The sequence below is a fragment of the Lissotriton vulgaris genome, chromosome 4_1 (genome assembly GCF_964263255.1).
Source record: "Lissotriton vulgaris chromosome 4_1, aLisVul1.2, whole genome shotgun sequence".
Taxonomy (NCBI): domain Eukaryota; kingdom Metazoa; phylum Chordata; class Amphibia; order Caudata; family Salamandridae; genus Lissotriton; species Lissotriton vulgaris.
The window spans coordinates 1,102,668,660-1,102,685,188 of record NC_141691.1 but is presented as its reverse complement, the minus strand read 5'-3'; the positions used below and the strand labels follow the sequence as shown (position 1 = coordinate 1,102,685,188).

The following is a 16,529-nucleotide window of genomic DNA, read 5'->3' as shown; positions in this document are numbered from 1 at the left end:
TAATTTAAATTGCCCACACATCCTGCATCTTGTGGCATCCCTTAAGGCTCCTCGATCAATACCAGGTGAACTTCCAAATCTATGCTGATGACACAGAAATCCACTTCCAGTTGGAAAGGGATCCAGATGATGTAACCAACATTACTTCACGCTTGGACTATATGTACCAGGGGATGCTGGCGAGCTTCATGCGCCTGGATAGTGCCAGTGCCAAGATTCTAATGATGCAGAGTCGAACCTCTCTCTGGCCTTTAGGGTAACCCTCACATCTGCCGCTTCACCAAAAGTAAGGCAAATGTGCATTCTCTTCGACACCTATCTCACTCAATACAGGGGCACATAGCACCCCTCTCTTTTGTAGAAGATCCTCCCTCGTGTACACTGGAGCTCAATGTAGGACTGAAGAGGCCCCTCTTCCTGGCACACCTCAGCTGTGTGAATATCATCAACACTGATCATCCCAATAGGTTGCAAGGGCCTCATCACCAGGTAACCGGAATGTACCTAAACCTTCACATCAACCTGCCCTTAGGGCACCTCAGTGGCTCCTCTTTGCCACATACCTGATGCGTCATATTTAATGTATGACGCATCATGTCGCAAGAAGTTACAGATACGTCAGTATTTCTGAGGTATCTGTAAGCGCAAAAGTGCCGCATTGCTGGAGTGTGTCACAAAAGTGAGCAAACTCCAGCAATGCCTCTGGAAGGGCCTGCGTCAGTCTTACGCCTGCTGTGAGGCAGGCGCAAGATTGTGACGCAATGGCGTCCTAGAGGTGAAGCAGTGAAATCTCATAGATTTCACTGCGTCACTTCTACAAGGCTTTTTGCGGAGGAACGCCCCCCTTGCATACATTATACCTGACACAGGTATAATGTAGCGCAGGGGTTTACAAAGTGACGCCTCTGCTACACGCGTCACTTTGTAAATAGTGCGCAACATGAGGCATGTTTTACGCCACCGATGCGTCACAAAAATTTACGCATCGGGAGCGCAAAACTGACACAAGTCCTCATAAATGAGGCCCCTAGATTCTTGATCACCTTTAACCTACGCTTCAGCTCTGAACCCCATCACTTGCAGTTCAGGAAACCTTTGAAAACCGAAGTTTCAGACTGGCTTTTTTAAAGAAACCACAACAGTAGAGGGGTCATTGGAGCTGTCTGTTCGGACTCCATTCCCCCGTCCAACACCCCTCCCCCCCCCCCCACCCCTGTGAGCCCAAGCTCATCAGCATGCTGCAATTTCCTTCTTGAACGACCTGAAGTAACTGTAAGACGAGACAGTCCTATGTATTTTATAAATGGAAATATTTGATAAATAAAAATATAATGACAGAACTATTATTATTAGGCTTTGTCAGGGACCACGTATTTCATTTGAGATTACACTGTGGTATTTAATCGATATCGTCTCATAGCTGCACACATCTTGGGCAGGGGAAGTACAATTTTCTTTATGCACAAGTACATATTATGCTCTGACAAGTCTACATAAGGCACGCTAACTCAAGTATGCATGATATGATGATACAAGTATATTAAATCAGTGGTGTAACATAAATGTAGTTCTCCCCCCCCCGCCCGCAGAATGTGATGAACCCTTAATTATGTGATACAAAAATAGCTGAGCTGTTCCTCAGAACAAAAGGAATGTACTAGTCGTGCCGGCAAGTGAGGATGTTGTAGAATCTCAATGGGACCTACAGTTGGGCATCCATAGTGTTAATGCCCTCACACACCCTTGCAGGTGTCATGCTTCATCATCTGGGCTGCTCCTCGTTGGGTCGGCTGTGCAATACCCAGTGGGCGACACCTCAAAGAGGGGCACTTTGGCGGAGATCTTTTATCCAACTGCTGTATGATGAAGTGGGGGTGTGGGGACAGAATAACATAGTCTTGGTCTGTGAGTTTAAAATAGGGCTAGGAGTACCAGGATCAGGTTTATTGTGGGGGTCCCCTGCTCTAATTAAAAACGAATAACTAACCGGTACTCGTTGGAATATTATGTTTCCTGTATCGAGTCTAGGTTTAGTATGTGCTCTGGTTGGTCGACATGTTTCTCGCCTATGTCTAGCGACTGGCGATTCTTCAGGACCCAGAATATCAAGAAAAATATTCTCTTGGAGTTACTGTCTACGTTAGTAAAATCTGTTCTAGGATATATTGTTCCGTGACTATTTAAACAATTAAAGTGAGTGTTGTACAATGTCTATACCTGTGTTGCGCGTCATCTACCTAATGGTTAGAGAATCTAGGCAACAACAGTATCTGGCGATCTTTACATCGGATTTAGACTTCCAGTCTCTTGGAGTTAGTCGTCCGTGTAACAAGCCTTCAGCACCTACCCCACGCTCCCAGGTCTTCATAAATGAGGCCCCTGGGGCCTCATTTATGAGAAATGACATCGCTGCGTGAAAGCAGTGACGCGTCACTTCTCAGTGCGCACTCCTTGCGACATACATGATGCGTCATATTTAATGTATGACGCATCATGTCGCAAGGAGTTACAGATACGTCAGTATTTCTGACGCATCTGTAAGCGCAAAAGTGACGCATTGCTGGAGTGTGTCACAAAAGTGCCGCAAGTCCTGCAATGCTCCCTTTCACATGTGGCAAGCCCCATGTGAAAGGGCCTGTGTCAGTCTTACGCCTGCTGTGAGGCAGGTGCAAGATTTTGACGCAACGGCGTCCTAGAAGTGACGCAGTGAAATCTCATAGATTTCACTGCGTCACTTCTACGAGGCTTTATGCAGGGGAACGCCCCCCCCCTGCATATATTATACCTGACGCAGGTTTAATGTAGCGCAGGGGTTTACAAAGTGACGCATCTGCTTAGATGCGTAACTTTGTAAATAGTGCGCAACAGGAGGCATGTTTTACGCTGCCGAAGCGTCACAAACAGTGACGCATCGGCAGCGCAAAACTGACGCAAGGCCACATAAATGAGGCCCCTGGTTCTTAAGGTGTGAAAATGGGCAAATGCAAATGTCATTAGTTTCCCGAATTAATGTCTGTTCTTGGCGCCTTCGACAATGGAATGTGTGTTGGTAAAACGTGCCTTTTTCGTTCATAGTAAAATAAGCTTCCAACTAGCTGCACAATTTCTTCCCCGGCCTCCTGAGCTTTTTACCTGAAACTGCAGTCTCGTAGATAAATTCTAGCACAATTATTAATCAACGCAATTAGTTTCCTCTGCTAATGTGCTTTTTCTCCTTTTTTTCACAGCATACAGCGCCGGCTTTCTTTACAGCTGCCAATCCTACACCATGCCTACTTGCCATCCATAGGAGGAGTAGATGCCAGCTGTGCCAGTCCATGTGTAAGCCCCAGTGCCAGCCCTCGGCACAGACACGTGCAGCCATCTTTTCGGGTCATGGTGTCAGGCCTGTAGAAAATGGAAGACTAGCGCTTCGCGGACTACTAACGGAAGTACTTGATGAGCGAACTGCACACGATTCCGAACTCTGCCACACACATAATTGCTCTTACCACTGAGGAACTGAATGACAAGGCCATCATCGTGGGAGGTCCAGTGTAACTCACGCAGACACCGAGAAAGAGACAGCGCGATGCATGGAGTAAGACCTTGAGCCTTATTTTTGAAGTTTGATTCTTCGCACAGACAACCTAGTGACAATATTTCTTCCCGAATTTTTAAAAGCAACAAAATAAGGCAAAAGGTATTCCGAATTTTGCAAAATAAAAGCCGGAAGTATCACTAGCAAGGCACTGACCTATAAGGCTGCTAGGGACATGGAACTGGACACTGTATTTTATATAAGTATGAAAAAAAGAATTGTGGATGCAAAATATGTAAGGAAATGTGATTTGAAGTTTACAGAGTGGTGCGGTAGTCTGATGGAAGCATACTACTGTGATTAACCAAGAACGCAGGGTGGAAACACTAGGGGGCGGGCTGTTACAAATGTCCTTAAAAAGCCAGTGCATTGTAACACGGAGGGCCTCCTTTGCACAGTACTGTACACGTGGCCACTGTTCTCGAATAAAGATGTATTGCTTTTGAGCCAGAGCGTTTTGCAGCAGCACTCCAGAGCCACGTGGTGAACGCCAGGTTTCCATGCAGACCACCCGGGACTTTAGTTTGACAGACTTTCTGCATCTGTCTATTTTTTACAACGATAACAAACATCCTGCGGTATAATAAAACCGATTTAAAGTCCTAGGGCTGAGAACTCAGGAGATAAGGGCAGGATGGTGGTAAAAGCCTCAATGTCGCTGGATGGAACTCTTTCTCACATGTTCTATGTTTAAGTTATTGTACACAGTGCCAGAACATAAACTCATTTCGCCGTCAGTACAGGGATATGAGCTACACTTGAAGATTGCCTGAGTGAAGCCATCCATCCCCACGGGCTGCAAATACTGTACACCTTTGCCTTGCACCTGTGTGTGAAAGTTGGTGTTGAATAAGCCAGGTTTGCTCATAGAGTATTCTGTATTAAAAAACGTAGATCCATATTGAGAGGTGGTTCATTTTATACACAGTCATTGGACGGTTCAGTTAATAAGCACTGGCTGTTTATACCGGACATAAAACTAGGGCTGTTCTAACCAAAGTGATTTCAAAGGCATTTTAATAGAAAAGGCAATCAATCAGCCCTGTGCGTGAAATGCCGACTGGATCGGCGAGACCAATCTTGTGAAACTGCTGCAGAGCATGCATTCTCAGTATGGCAAAGGAAAAACTATGAAGTATTTGGAATTTTCAATCCCGTAAAACGATATGGAATTGTGAGACATCATTTTTCGTGCTTCCGTGTGTTTAACAGCTTCAGCTTCTGAATCATTCTTAAGCGTCATCTTTTGCACGGGTCCCCCGGGTATGTCTTTATTTGCAGGGCTTCCTCTTGTCGGTATTAGTTGATCCTGCCTTTGGAAGCATACACATGCATAATGACTGCCCCTGAGCTCCTTACTGAATGGGCAAAGCATCTACAAGCAGAGGGTACTTGAAGTTCAAATTCTGGTACTTTTTGAGAAGTGAACTGGAAAAATGTGTATTAGGACATCTAAACCTTAACCTAGCTCCCTTAATTTACTCACACAACAGTCACTGCATTCTTAAAAATTCTATCTCCAAAAATAAATTGGACAATTCTGCAACTAACAGCGTGCACTCTAAAAGGTAGAGTTCATTGACAGTGGCAAGTATGATTTTGAGTGTATCTTATAAGAGGTTCGGGAGTGCGTAGCGGCACCAAATTCAAGACTTTTCCACTCTTTGAAGGTAGGCACAGAACTTAAAAGAACTTTTGTCAATTAAATGTCCAGAAACAAGTGTAAAACGTGCTCGCTGTTCGCCAAAATGTGGCAAGCGTGAAAGTACTTTGGAACTTTGTAAATGTACAGCACCACAATTATTCACAAGGAAGAAGTATTTTCAGCCAGAAATCTAAAGAAGAGGGCCCGTGTCTCATTCTTACACTAATGTATATCATGGTATAGGCTCAACAAAGCTCCTGTGGTGGAGGCCCTTCCTACTTCAAGATCCACTCATTTAATACCACTATCCTTAAAGTGGTGCTAAAGTGCCACTAAGCCAAAACTAAAACACCTGTGGTGACATGAGGCACAGATTAACAAAACCTTCACACAACGCAGGGCTGCACCCAAAGTTGCTGCGTTGCATTGCGTGAGTGAGAGCATGAAAGCTAAACAAAAATACAGCATTCTTCTGCTCTCTCCCTAGAGCTGGAGCACAATTAGACAGCTGAGAGCTATGCACGCAACTTTGCACCATAGTGCAAAGGTGTCTGCATGTGCCTTTCCATTGCAAAATACTATGCCTAGACAAACTATAAAACGTTTCTCATTTCAGATGTGTGTTTTACAGTACAACACACATATTTTGGGAGAATTAAAAGCATTTCCCCTTCTTAACACCTGCTTCAAAGTGGCTCAAAACCCTGCCTACTATTGCTAGTAGACAGGGTTTTGCGTCAACCTTGGGTTAATGCATGGTTACGCCTATTTATCACTCATGGAATGTCCCCTGGCACAGAGTAACACAAATCAGTGCTTTGCACTGCTCTGCATTACTTTCAGGCATCTTTCCAGCACAAAACAAATTTAGGGCTGGTAAGTAAATTAAAATGAAAAACGTTTTGCTCAAAAAGTGACGCAAACTGTTTGTTGATCTGGGTCTGAGTCTTTCTCACTATCCCCAATCATTCTGATCACTTGTGTGCCTCTAAATCTGACTAAAAGTGAACCCAAAGCCATCCCACATTGATCCCTTTGCCTCCTTAATATGACCTCCATATCCTTCCATCTCCTTATGTTTGACCTGTGACGAAACACATCACACTATGAGGAAACAACCTCGTTATGGTGTAAACCAGCATTGTGTTCATTAACTGAGGACATTACCATTAGCCAATGCAGGCTTTAGAAACATGTTTAAATATCGTTTGCTTGCAAGAGCCAATATACTGTACAATTGTGGAACCAACCTTTAATGTCAAAACATCTAAATGTTATACTATATTTTTATATGTATATATATGTATCTTATATATACATATGTGACTTTACATGGATATACGATGATGGAGGTAGTTTTTTAGATGAGCCTTTTAGGTATAAAACACAGCTAGCCTCTAAACATTTGCTCTGTTAAATCACTCAAAGATCAATTTGTCACTTTATGTGTGTTTTCCAGTATTTCCGTGCTCTGTTCGTTTAATCGGGACCGGGGTTACTTTAATGGACGTCACTTTAAAACAAAAGGGGGAAAAAGTATAATATTGTAGATAATGTAAACAAAAAAACAGACGTTGTAGAAATATTACTCTACCCTAGCAGGAACAAAATCAAAAGTATTGGACTGTTGGAGGTGAGTGTGTGTGTCTGTATCTAATCGTAAATACTGACATTGTGCAGTTTATTAGGTTTAAACCATGCAGTACGTTCTCTGACACAAATATATAGTTTTCCCATAAGGTTTTTGTTTGTTTATTTTTTGGCAAACAACAAGACCCACAATAAAGTGGCAATAGATATTTCTGTTCTTTTATACCGCAGCAATCATGTACTGTAAATTCATGACGAGGCAGTGCCCAAATGGAATTTTCCAATGATGTTAGTGCACAAATGCTTTAAACTAGACTGGAACGGCCAGGATAAACTGTAAATGATACATTTCTTGTACCCTTATACTGCATGATATACATTTTTAATAAATCGTTGCAAATCTGTTTTTATGAATAAAACATGCAAAAATGAATTGTTGTAGTTTGATGTCTAAAATGTCCTGTAGACAAGGAAATCAGTTAGTAACAGCTTTTAAAACAGAGCAAGAGGGAGGCGTGCTCAAATAATCTACAATTTTGAACAGTGACAACCACCATTTAACATTATCAGATTTTATTTTTACACTAGGCATAATAATAATTCCAGAAATATGAGCATGTTTTGTTTGTTTTATCCTGATAATAGCGTCTTCATATGCAGATGGTGCTATTCTTTTGAAAATATTCATAGTCTATAAAAACATGCTAATGTAGTGGTAAGACTATTTTTAGGGTTTATGGTGGGTAAGGTTTTTTTAGGTTTTAGGGGTGGGTAGGGGTATAAAGCGGTAAGTTATATTTAGGGGTAGGTAAGGGTATTGGGTGGTGAGGGTATTATTAGGGTTTGGGGTAGGGAAGTGTATGTTATGTTATGTTAGGGGTTTTTATATAGTGCTCGAATCACCCGGGGGCATCTCGGCGCTTCACCTAGCAAAAACCGTGAGGACAGGAGGTGGAACGAAGAAGACAGATGTGGTTTAGAACAAAAAAGTTTTCAGGAACTTCCTTAAAGTCAGACAGGAGGTACATTTTCGCAAGGGTAAGGGGAGCCGATTCCAGTATTTGTGGGCGACATAGGAAAATGCTCTGCCACCGGTACGAAAGAGACGAATACGTGGGATCTACAATAGAGCTAGGGAGTTGGACCTAAGGTTGCAACCCGAGATCTGATGGACAAGCAACTTTTGAAGGTATTTGGGGCCCCTGCCTTCCAAAGCTTTAAACGTCAGACAGCAGATCTTAAAGAAGGAACTTTTTTTATTGGCAACCAGTGCAGTTTCTTCAATAGGGGAGTGATGGGGAATCCGGAGAACAATTTAGCGTCATCCTGGCGGCCATGTTCTGAATGACTTGTAATCTGGCCAGTAGAGTCTCACCCACTTCTGACAGTAGGGCATTGCCGTAATCGAGACGGCTGACTACCAGCGTCTTGACCACAGTTCTGCGATGGCTGTCTAGTAGAAAAGGTATTATTCTGCGTAGAAGACGTAGGCTGTAGTAGCAGGAGCTCACCGTGGCAGAAATGTGGTCCTTCATCGTAAGGGCTTGGTCTAAGTTTAGGCCCAGATTTTTTACTGACGAAGCTGGAACAGGGGGTCGTCCCAGAAGGTCCGGCCACCATTCCTCTGTCCAAAAGGATGCTGCTTTGCCCATAAGCATCAGCTCAGTTTTTCCAGGATTCAGCTGTAGGCGATTTTCCGTCATCCATTTAGAGATGGCCAACATGCCCTGTGAGAAACGCACTTTCTCCTCTTCAGGTTTTGAGCCAATTGGTAATAAGAGCTGAGTGTCGTCAGCGTATGATATCATTTCGAACCCAAAAGGTTCAACAATGGAGACCAATGGGGCCATATAAATGTTAAAGACCGTAGGGCTTAGACATGAGCCCTGGGGCCCCCCTTTATCTAACGGATATTTTTTTGACAGATAAGGCCCCAACCTGAAGGTTTGACATCGATCTGTCAAAAAATCATTGACCCATCTTAAGGCCGCTCCTCGTATGCCACAGGCCTGTAATCTCTCCGCAAGCATTTCATGGGAGATGGAATCGAATGCTGCGGAGAGATCAAGGAGACTCAGAACCATAGACCCACCTGCATCTAGGGTCCGTCTCAGAGTCGGTTACAGCGATAATCGCTGTCTCTGTGCTAAAGCCTGGGCGAAATCCCAATTGACATGAATGAAGGATCTTATTTGCTTCCAGGTAAGAACTTAGTTGCCTGTTTATTGATGTTTCTAATAGCTTACCGAGCAGGGGCAGCAATGATATAGGTCTATAGTTACTGAGCACCTGGGGGTCTGCGGTGGGTTTCTTTAGGATCGGGTGTACAAATGCTTCTTTCCATACTGCAGGGATACTGCCCAATTGAATTGAACAGTTGAATATTTCTGCAATATCCTGCGCACAGCTAGAGGAAAGGAGGGCCATGATGTTTGGAGGGCAAAGGTCCCCTGGCGAGCCTGATTTTGCAGATAGTAAAAGGTTCTCTATCTCGTCTGGCAGGATGGTATTAAACTGGTCGAGACACCCAGCAGGTAAAGTTACCCTCTTCTCCTCAGAGCCAGTAGTAACGTCTATACTATCTGACATCGTGGAAGGGAAATTTGCATAAATCAGTGCGATTTTATTCTGAAAGAATTCCCCTATTGAGTCGAAGAGTGTCTGCTACTCCACATGTGTTTCCTTGCATGCATGAGTTGCCACAAAGTCTTTGACTATGTTGAACAGGTTGAAGAGTTGGTTTCTTGTTCAATTTGATTCAGGATATACGTAGGTCTTGCCTTCTTTACATTTTGATGATAGTTGGCGAGTGCCAGTTTATAGATTTGCCTATCTTGATGGCTTTTAGTGCTTCTCCAGCGTCTTTTTAGGCGATTACAACTTTATCTATCATTTTTCAGATCCCCTGAGTACCATGTGGCTGAAGGTCGTTTCTGAGTCGTGCTAAGATTAGATTGAGGGATAACTAAGTCAAATGATGTAATCAACTTAGAATTTAAATTGTCCAACTTGTCCGTAACATTTTCGTCGATATTGACTTTTTAATTTTTATTCTCTTCCAAGTTTCGTGACATAGCCACATTAAAGGCCTCCAGGGTAAGTTTATGCCACGGTCTGCCTCGTTGTTTCTTTTCCTGTTGTGAATAGTCAGAATGAATGGGGCTAGTCTGGTGTTTATCAATAAATATAATCATAAAATGATCCGTCCATGTGAGTGGGAAATAGAAGGACAGCTCAGATGCTCCATATAGGTGAAAATTAGGTCCAGCGTGTGACCCGCCAGATGTGTAGGGCAGGCGCGGTTCGTCCATTGGGGCGTGGGGGCGTAGCCCCCCCTGCCCGTCGCCGCTCGCAGCTCCCTCATGACAATCATGTCAATGAATCAACATGACGTCAGACCGCCGGGCGGGCGTCATGTTGATTCATTGACATGATTGTACAGACGGCAACACAAGTACGCATGCGTGGGGACGGAGGGTGAATTTTTACCCGTGCCCACGCATGCGCACTTGTGTTTTGGCGGCGTTGCGCATGCCCATCAGGAGCCCTAATGGGCGTGCTGCGGGCGAGAGGGTACCTGTGCCCCTGGCGCCAGGATTGGCCAGGGGCGCTGTGAGCCTGTGACGTGTGCGGGACCGGCAGCAAGGTAAGAGTGTGTGTTTTTCGGTATTCCAGTAAACTAGCTTGCACAAATGACTTGAGATAGTTCAGTGTGTTAAAGCATCTGCTGCAGAAATGTGTGCGTCTATTCCAGGTCACCCGTTTATTTCACGGCATGGGGTTTTGGAAATGTAAAAATTCTCAATTTCTTTTTTGATAGTTGCAACAACAGCCTTCAACAGATTTCATTTTATAAACATTTTCCAGAAAATGAGTTAACAACTGTCACCACAAATATAATGTACTCTTTGAACTAAGGTTATAAAATTTCAAAATGTTAACAAACGGTAAAGGCTGAATAGCATGATATATGCATTTATTATTGTATGCACGTTGGTGTATGTTTGTATGTGAATTTGTATAGTACATACCTAGGGCTTACAGGATGGCAAATACATGGGCGGTAGAAGGTTTCCAGCATAAACAGGTAGGTGTGATGTAATATTTAAACTGCCACATCCTTCAACATCGATCCTAAAGGCTTGTTAGAGTCCATAATTTATTTTTATATGGTCATAAAATACATGAATGATGGATGGATGCAGGGTGGGTGCATTAATGATTGTTCGGTGGATGGGTGGGTGGATGGGTGCATGGATGGGTGCATGGATGGATGCATGCATGATGGGTGGATGGATGCATGAATGATGGATGCAGGATGGGTGGGTGGATGGGTGGATGCATGAATGAATGATGTATGGATGCAGGATGGGTGGATGGATGGGTGGATGCATGCATGAATGATGTATGGATGGATGGATGGATGCATGGATGCATGCATGATTGGTGGATACATGATGGATGGATGGGTGGATGGATGGATGCATGAATGATGTATGGATGGATGCATGCATGATGGGTGGATGCATGATGGATGGATGGATGGGTGGGTGCATGAATGAATGATGTATGGATGCAGGATGGGTGGGTGGATGGATGGGTGGATGCATGAATGATGTATGGATGGATGCATGCATGATGTATGGATGGATGCATGCATGATGGGTGGATGCATGATGGATGGATGGGTGGATGGATGGATGGGTGGGTGCATGAATGAATGATGTATGGATGCAGGATGGTTGGGTGGATGCATGAATGATGTATGGATGCATGCATGCATGATGGGCGGATGCATGATGGATGGATGAGTGGGTGCATGAATGAATGATGTATGAATGCAGGATGGGTGGGTGGAGGTATGGGTGGATGCATGAATGATGTATGGATGGATGCATGCATGATGGGTGGATGCATGATGGATGGGTGGATGCATGATGGATGGGTGGGTGCATGAATGAATGATGTATGGATGCAGGATGGTTGGGTGGATGGATGGGTGGATGCATGATGGGTGGATGCATTATGGATGGATGGGTGGATGCATGAATGAATGATGTATGGATGCAGGGTGGGTGGGTGGATGGGTGGATGCATGAATGATGTATGGATGGATGCATGCATGGATGCATGCATGGATGCATGCATGATGGGTGGATGCATGATGGCTGGATGGGTGGATGGGTGAGTGCATGAATGATGGATGGATGGGTGGATGGATGGATGCATGAATGATGTATGGATGGATGCTTGCATGATGGGTGGATGCATGATGGATGGATGGGTGGGTGCATGAATGAATGATGTATGGATGCAGGATGGGTGGGTGGATGGATGTGTGGATGCATGAATGATGTCTGGATGGATGCATGCATGATGGGTGGATGGGTGGATGGATGGATGGGTGGGTGCATGAATGAATGATGTACGGATGCAGGGTGGGTGGGTGGATAGTTGGGTGGATGCATGAATGATGTATGGATGGATGCAAGGTGGTTTGGGCTCGCTCGCTGCGGTGCAATATGCAAATTAGTTTACGCCCACCACTTTCAAATGTCACCAGCCGCCCCTGGTGTAGGGCCCTCCACCTTTTGGACCAAGCCAATTAGGTTGAGGCTGGAAACTAATTTATTAATCTCTGGGTTTGCGCTATCTTCACTATGGAAGTTAAAATCGCCAAGTAAAATAAACTTTGTAGAGGCAAGGACTTGCATGGCTATAAGTTCAGTCAAGTAATTTGCAAAATTTGATTTTGGGCGTAGTGGATGGTAAACTAAGGCACCGTTCCAGACCTCCGAGGGGGACCAGGTGATTTTAAAGATTCCTAGTTCTAGGGGGTTGTTGGAGATGGAGGACAGCCATTGAACTTTAAAATGTTTTTTAAAAGCAATGACGATACCGCCTCCAGTTTTCCCCACTCTATCTAGATGAATTATTTTGTATCCCTCGGGAATCGCCAAATAGATCGCGGAAAGATTAGTAGATGTCATCCAAGTTTCAGTGATGAAACAAAGATCTGGGGAGTGAGTGGCAATCATGTCCCATACCTCTACTGAATGTTTAGCTAGTGAGCGAATGTTACATAAAGTATGTTTAGGGAAATTGGGAGTTCGAGGGAGTTTATTAAATGACCCATACCGCACTGTAGTGACCACAAGAGTGTGGAAACTACAAGTGCTGCAAGCTACTGGACCTTCGAGGGCTGCCGGGAGCTTAATTGAGCAGCAGATACTACGCATGGAGTCTTTGATTGCTCTAGCTCTAAAGTCATGTAAAGTAGAGCCAGAATATGTTAACCGGGGGGCACCAGGGGCAGGGAGACTATCTTGTGCAGAGTTTCCGGGCTCTGGGCTCGTCGGGGCGTGGACGGGCGCAGACGGGCTTGCCTTTGACGCGCCTTCAGAGCGCCATCGGCGCGACCGCTGCGCGCGTCCGCTGCGCGTACATGTTGGCATCCTCGTTTTATATGACGAGGCGCCAACAACTAGAGCACAGTGTCCCCGCACCTGCCCAATAAGTCCGCTGCCCCTGCAGCTGATCCATGGAGCAGGGTGAATCCCTCAGTGCCTACTCGGCTGAGAGGAAATGCGGGGTGATGAATTTAAAATAACCAAGTGAGAAATGCGGCGCAAATCAAAATTTAGAATGTAAATACTATTTAAAACAGGCTCCCGGCTTCAGCCTCAGGAGACGCAATTGTTTGGTCTGAAATGCTTGTGTTGGCAGCCTCGTTTTATACGCCCGAGGCGCCAACAACTAGAGCACAGTGTCTCCGTACCTGCCCAATAAGTCCGCCGCCCCTGCAGCTGATCCATGGAACAGGGTGGTTCCCTCAGCGCCTACTCGGCTGAGAGGAAATGCGGGGTGATGAATTTAAAATAGCCAAGTAAGTGAGAAATGCGGCGCAAATCAAAATTTAGAATGTAAATACAATTTAAAACAGGCTCCCGGCTTCCGCCTCAGGAAACGCAATTGTTAGGTCTGTATTGGGTGGGAAGTGTATTTTTAGGGTTTAGGGTGGATAGGGGTATTGAGTGGAAATGGTTTTGGGGTAAAGGGTATTGGGTGGTAATGGTGCTTTTTGGGTTTAGGCGTGGGCAAGTGTATTGTGTGGTAACAGTGTTTTTAGGGTTATGGGGTGGGTAAGGATATTGAGTTGTAAGGGTATACTTAGGGTTTAGGGGGCATGGTTATTGGGTGGTAACTGTGTTTTTAGGGTTTATTTGTTAATAGTGCTAAATGTGCCTTTAGGGTTTGGGCTTGGTAAGGATATTGGGTGGCAAACAAGTTTTTAGGTTTTTGTGTGGGTAGGGGTATTTGATTAAGGGCTATTTTTAGGCTTTAGGGTGGGAAACGGTATTTGGTGGTAAGGGTCTTTATAGGGTTCAGGGGTGGGTAGGGGCACTGGATGGTAATTGTATTTTTAAGGTGTGTGTGTGTGGGTAAGGATATTGGGTGGCAAGGATATTTTTAGGATTTAGGGTAGGTAGGGTTTTGGGTGATTAGGGTGTTTTTAGGTTTTATGGGTGGGAAAGAGTATTTGGTGTTAAGGGTGCTTTTAGGGTTTAGGGTTAGGCACGGGTGTTAGGTAGTAAGAGTACTTTTAGGGTTTAGGGTGGGTAAGAGTATTGGGTGGTAAGGATATTTTTAGGATTTGGGGTGGGTAGGGTAATGGGATTGTAAGAGGATTTTAGTGTTTAGGGATAGGTAAGGATATTGGGTGATAAGAGTATTTTTAGGGTTAAGGGTAGGTATGAATTGAATGGTAAATGTGCTTTTTGGGTTTTAGGGTGGGGTATGGGTATTGGGTGGTAATGGTATTCCTAGGGTTTAAGGGGGGTAAGTGTATTGGGTGGTAAGTGCATTATAGGGTTTGTGTGAGGTTAAGGATGTTGGGTAGTAAGGATGTTTTTAGAGGTGGTAAGGTTATTAGATGGTATGGTTATTTTTAGGTCTTAGACTGGGTAGGGGTATGGGATGGTAAGGTTGATTTCAGGGTTTAGGGGTAGGCCAGAGAATTGGATGGTAAGGTTATTTTTAGGGTTTAGGGTGGGTAGGGGTTTTGGGTGGTAAGGAAGTTTTAAGGGGTGTGTACAGGTATTGGGTGGCAAGGGTGTTTTTCGGGATTTGAGGTTGGTAGGGGTATAGGGAGGTAAGGGTATTTTTAGAGTCTAGGGGTAGGTAAGTGTATTAGGTGATAATGGTATTTTTAGGGTTCAGGGGTGGGTAAGGACCTTGGATGGTAATTGTATTTTTCAGGGGTGGGAAACGAAAGCCGAAAGAGGCAAAATAAAGGTCAGAAGCGAGAAGAAAGAGGCAAAATAAAGGTAGAAAACCAGCAGAAAGAGGCAAAATAAAGGCTAGAAACATGCAGAAAGCGACATAATAAAGGTCAGCACCAAGAAGAAAGAGGCAAAATAAAGGTGACAAACGAAGAGAAAGAGGCAAAATAAAGGTGAAAAATACGCAGAAAAAGGCAAATTATGAATTATAAACCAGCAGAAAGAGGCAAAATAGAGAACAGAAATGACCAGAAAGGCATAATAAAGATCAGAAACAAGCAGAAAGAGGCAAAACATAGGATAGAAACGTGCAGAAAGAGGCAAAATAGAGATCAGAAACAAGCATAAAGAGGCATAATAAAGGTCAGGAACAAGCAGAAACAGGCAAACCAGGGTCAAGTCAAGTCAAGTCAAAAGATTTGTATAGCGCGCTACATACCCAGAGGGTCTCAAGGCGCTTGAAGAAGGGTGGGGAGTTACTTGTCGAATATCCACGTTTTGAGTTGCTTTCTGAATGCTAGGTGGTTCTGAGTAAGGCGAAGGTGAGTGGGAAGTGAGTTCCAAGTTTTAGCTGCTAGGTAGGAGAAGGATCTACCTCCCATGGTGGTTTTGTTGATGCGAGGAACATTGGCAAGGGCTTGGTTGGAGGATCGTAGCTGGCGGGAGGGGGTGTAGAAGGATAGTCGTGTGTTTAGGCATTCGGGTCCGATTTCGTAGAGTGCTTTGTGTGCGTGGGTTAGGAGCCGGAAAGTGATCCTCTTATTGACGGGGAGCCAGTGTAGGTTTTTCAGGTGATCAGAGATGTGTTCTTTACGAGGAATGTCTAATATGAGCCTGGCTGAGGCGTTCTGGATGCGTTGTAGTTTTTTCTGGAGTTTTGCGGTGATGCCGGCGTAGAGGGTGTTTCCGTAGTCCAGTCGGCTCGTGACCAGAGCGTGGGTGACTGTTTTTCTAGTTTCAGCAGGGATCCAGCGAAATGTTTTTTTGAGCATGCGAAGAATGTTGAAGCAGGATGAAGAAACGGCGTTGACTTGTCTGTTCATTGAGAGTGAGGAATCAAGGATGACGCCCAGGTTCCGTGCGTGTTCCGTCGGGATGGGTGCTTTTCCAAGGGCCTCTGGCCACCAAGAGTCGTCCCAGGCGGAGGGGGAGGTACCTAAGATGAGGACTTCTGTTTTGTCTGAGTTCAGTTTCAGACGGCTGTGCTTCATCCATTCGGCTACTTCTTTCATTCCTTCGTGTAGGTTAGTTTTGGCCGTGTTAGGGTCTCTGGTGAGTGATAGGATCAGTTGAGTGTCGTCGGCGTAGGAGATGATGTTGAGGTTATGTTGGCGTGCGATGGTTGCGAGGGGGCTCATGTAAACGTTGAAGAGGGTGGGACTGAGTGAGGACCCTTGAGGTACTCCGCAGATGACTTCAGTAGCCTCTGACT

At 44.7% G+C, this 16,529-nt stretch overlaps 1 protein-coding gene across 1 annotated transcript in view; it reads left to right on the top strand.

Moving 5' to 3' along the window:
- Positions 1–7,248, top strand: part of GABBR2 (gamma-aminobutyric acid type B receptor subunit 2) — a 1,712,046-nt gene extending 1,704,798 nt beyond the window's left edge. The window contains exon 19 of the mRNA XM_086967412.1: positions 3,228–7,248. Coding sequence (XP_086823538.1) covers positions 3,228–3,393 — 166 coding nt within the window. The 3' untranslated portion in view covers positions 3,394–7,248. The remainder of the gene's footprint in view (positions 1–3,227) is intronic.
- The last annotated feature ends 9,281 nt before the right edge of the window (positions 7,249–16,529 follow it).